Source organism: Cynocephalus volans, chromosome 4 (assembly GCF_027409185.1).
Source record: "Cynocephalus volans isolate mCynVol1 chromosome 4, mCynVol1.pri, whole genome shotgun sequence".
NCBI lineage: Eukaryota > Metazoa > Chordata > Mammalia > Dermoptera > Cynocephalidae > Cynocephalus > Cynocephalus volans.
Window position 1 is genome coordinate 152,359,109 of NC_084463.1, and position 2,611 is coordinate 152,361,719.

Genomic DNA, 2,611 nt, shown 5'->3' on the forward strand with positions numbered 1-2,611 from the left:
ATATATATATTCACACAGACAAAAAGCAAGCTCCCCCACCCCAACCAAAGTGACACTCAGCACCAAGCAGTACTGACGTCCAAGAAAAACATCTGGGGGGTGATGGGGTGAGATGGGGAAGCAGGAGATAGATCTGCGGCTCACAGTTCTGGAGCAGGTTGGGAGATGAGGACTTGGGGAACCAAGCAGCATATACACTAAATGCAACCCCCCTCCATCCCCTCTTCCACTAGTTTCCCTTCCCAACTCCCAATTCCTATAACGAACCAAGAAGCCCTTTACCTTCAGTTCCCACAGAAAACAGAGGAAGAACAGAAGGGTCTGAGGAAATTTGTAGAAAGCATTTCTAGTGGGCATCACGGAGGGGCTGCAGGAAAGGAGGTTCTCTTCAGGGACCACTCTAGCCCCAGTGCCATAAATGACAGTGAACTGATCCAATTTTAGGGAACATTCTGGAGCTTCTGGCTCCAGGGACTGGAACACAAATTCTTTGCTGACACAGCCCACCCACCCCAGCCCATACCCTGGCTGCTCTCAGAAAACAGGATAAAGACCTTGAACTGGGTCAGTCTTTGCAAGCTTCAGGATTCTTAACCCTCAGGAGCTCCTCAGAACAAGGAGGAAAGTGGAGGAGGAGGAGGGATTGGGGGGGGTGAGCTGTGGGAGAGGGGTTGGAGCCAAAAGGCAAGGGCAAGCAGCAAGAATTGCAGAAAGAGGGGAAAACTAGAAGGAAAGGAGAGAGAAAAGAGGACTGGAGACCCAAGAAAAGGGGTGGAGGGAAACAAATTTTTATTGAGTCAGCACTCACACTTCAACATTTTAGGGTCAGTATGACTTTCGCCCATTTTATACCAATGGAGAAACCAAGGTTCGGGTGGTTCAGAGCCTTATGCAGCATCAGCCTCACAGACACTGATGAACCGAGCAATGCTCTGCAGGGCGCAGCCTCTTTCGTACTAAACCACAAACCTCTGAGAAGGAGTAAAGGAGCAAGAAGACAAGAGGGAGATGGGAAGCAGGGAGCCGAGAAAGAGGTGGGGTGCGAGGGAAAAGCTGCAGCTACGCTACCTGATTCTCAGGGAGCAAGGGCAGAGGCTGGGCAGGGCTGAGGGCACCAGGCTTCCCAGCCTTAGTCAACCACAAGGGTCTCTTGGCTGTAGGGGATGGACTTCTCGTGCGTCTGCTCTCCGCCCTTCCCCATGTTGGGGCCGGGCCCCTGGCTGTGCCCCGAAGAGTAGCTGGCCGACTTCTCCCCGCTGCTGCTGGGCGAGCTACCCCCGCACCTGCTGTGGCCCCAGCAGAGCATGGTGGCACAGGCCTGGCGGAAGCGGGGGTCAAAGAAGGCGTACAGAAAGGGGTTGAGGCAGCTGTTGACGTAGCTGATGCAGGTGCAGTAGGGGAAGACGTTCATGAGGAAGAGGTCGAAGTCGCAGGGCCAGTGCAGCAGGCTGCCCAGCATGTAGAGAGTCTTCACCAGGTGGTAGGGCATCCAGCACAGGGCAAAGGTCACCACCAGCACCACGATGATGCCGAGCAGCCGGCGCCGCTTCCGCAGGCCCTCCACGCGCTCCTTGCGGAAGTGGCCAGCGATGGTCTGGGCGATGAAGAAGTAGCAGGTCAGCATGATGCTGAAGGGCACCACGAAGCCCACGGCGGTGGACGAGACCCCCAGGCCCACCTCCCAGGCCCACTCGGAGCTCGAGGTGGCCACCATGGAGTAGTCCATGTAGCACTGCACCTTGGTGGTGTTCTCCAGGTCCCCAGTAGAGCGGAACACCATGACAGGCATGGCCAGTAGGGCAGCCAAGGCCCACAAGACCACCGTGGCCACCGCCCCGCTGACCCGCAGCCTCAGCCGTGCGTTGGCCACTGGCCTCACGATGGCCAGGTAGCGGTCGAAGCTGAGGCCGGTGAGGCAGAAGACGCTGGCATACATGTTAACAAAGATGAGGTAGCTGCTGAGCTTGCAGGAGAAGGTCCCAAAGGGCCAGTCATAATCCCGGTACGTGTAGGTGGCCCACAGCGGCAGGGTCACCACGAAGGTCAGGTCGGCCACCGCCAGGCTGGCGATGAAGATGTCAGCCGAGCGCCTCTTCTCCCGGCTGCTCCGAAACACGGTCCAGAGCACCAGCCCGTTGCCCGTGGTGCCCAGGAGGAAGACCAAGATGTAGATGGCGGGGATGAGGGCCCCCGAGGACTTCCAGTCCGTGTACTCACACTCAGACTGGTTGTCTGCCCCATAGTAATTATCAAAATCGCCACCTTCCTCCATGCTGGGGAGCGGAGAGAAGACGGGCAGGGGGTCCTGGGGATACCAGCTCTGTAGCTCTGTCACCAACTCAGCAAGCACCCAGAGCTTCTGGCTTGAGCTTCAGGGGGTGAGAAGGGCTGGAGGTGCCCAGAGCCCTTCCCAGCATGCAGGAGGAGCTGCCTCTGGATGCTCCGGACCCTGGAGGATGCCTCTCTCCTGCAGACTTCCCTCCGCACGCTCCTGTCCTGCCCCCGTCTCAGCTAAGACACTTCCTTGCACCCTCCTGAGTTTCTGTCTCCTTGGCTTGTCACTCCCTCCTCCCACCTCTAGACCAGCCCCTCACTTGTGAGTCTTAAGATC

The 2,611-nt window shown here is 57.6% G+C and overlaps 1 protein-coding gene across 1 annotated transcript; it reads right to left on the bottom strand.

Annotated features, from left to right (window-relative positions):
• Nucleotides 1–997: 997 nt before the first annotated feature.
• On the bottom strand, nucleotides 998–2,272 carry APLNR (apelin receptor). The gene has a single exon (XM_063095981.1). It carries the CDS (start codon nucleotides 2,270–2,272, stop codon nucleotides 1,130–1,132), a length of 1,143 nt encoding a protein of 380 aa, XP_062952051.1. The 3' UTR covers nucleotides 998–1,129.
• Between the last annotated feature and the right edge of the window lie 339 nt (nucleotides 2,273–2,611).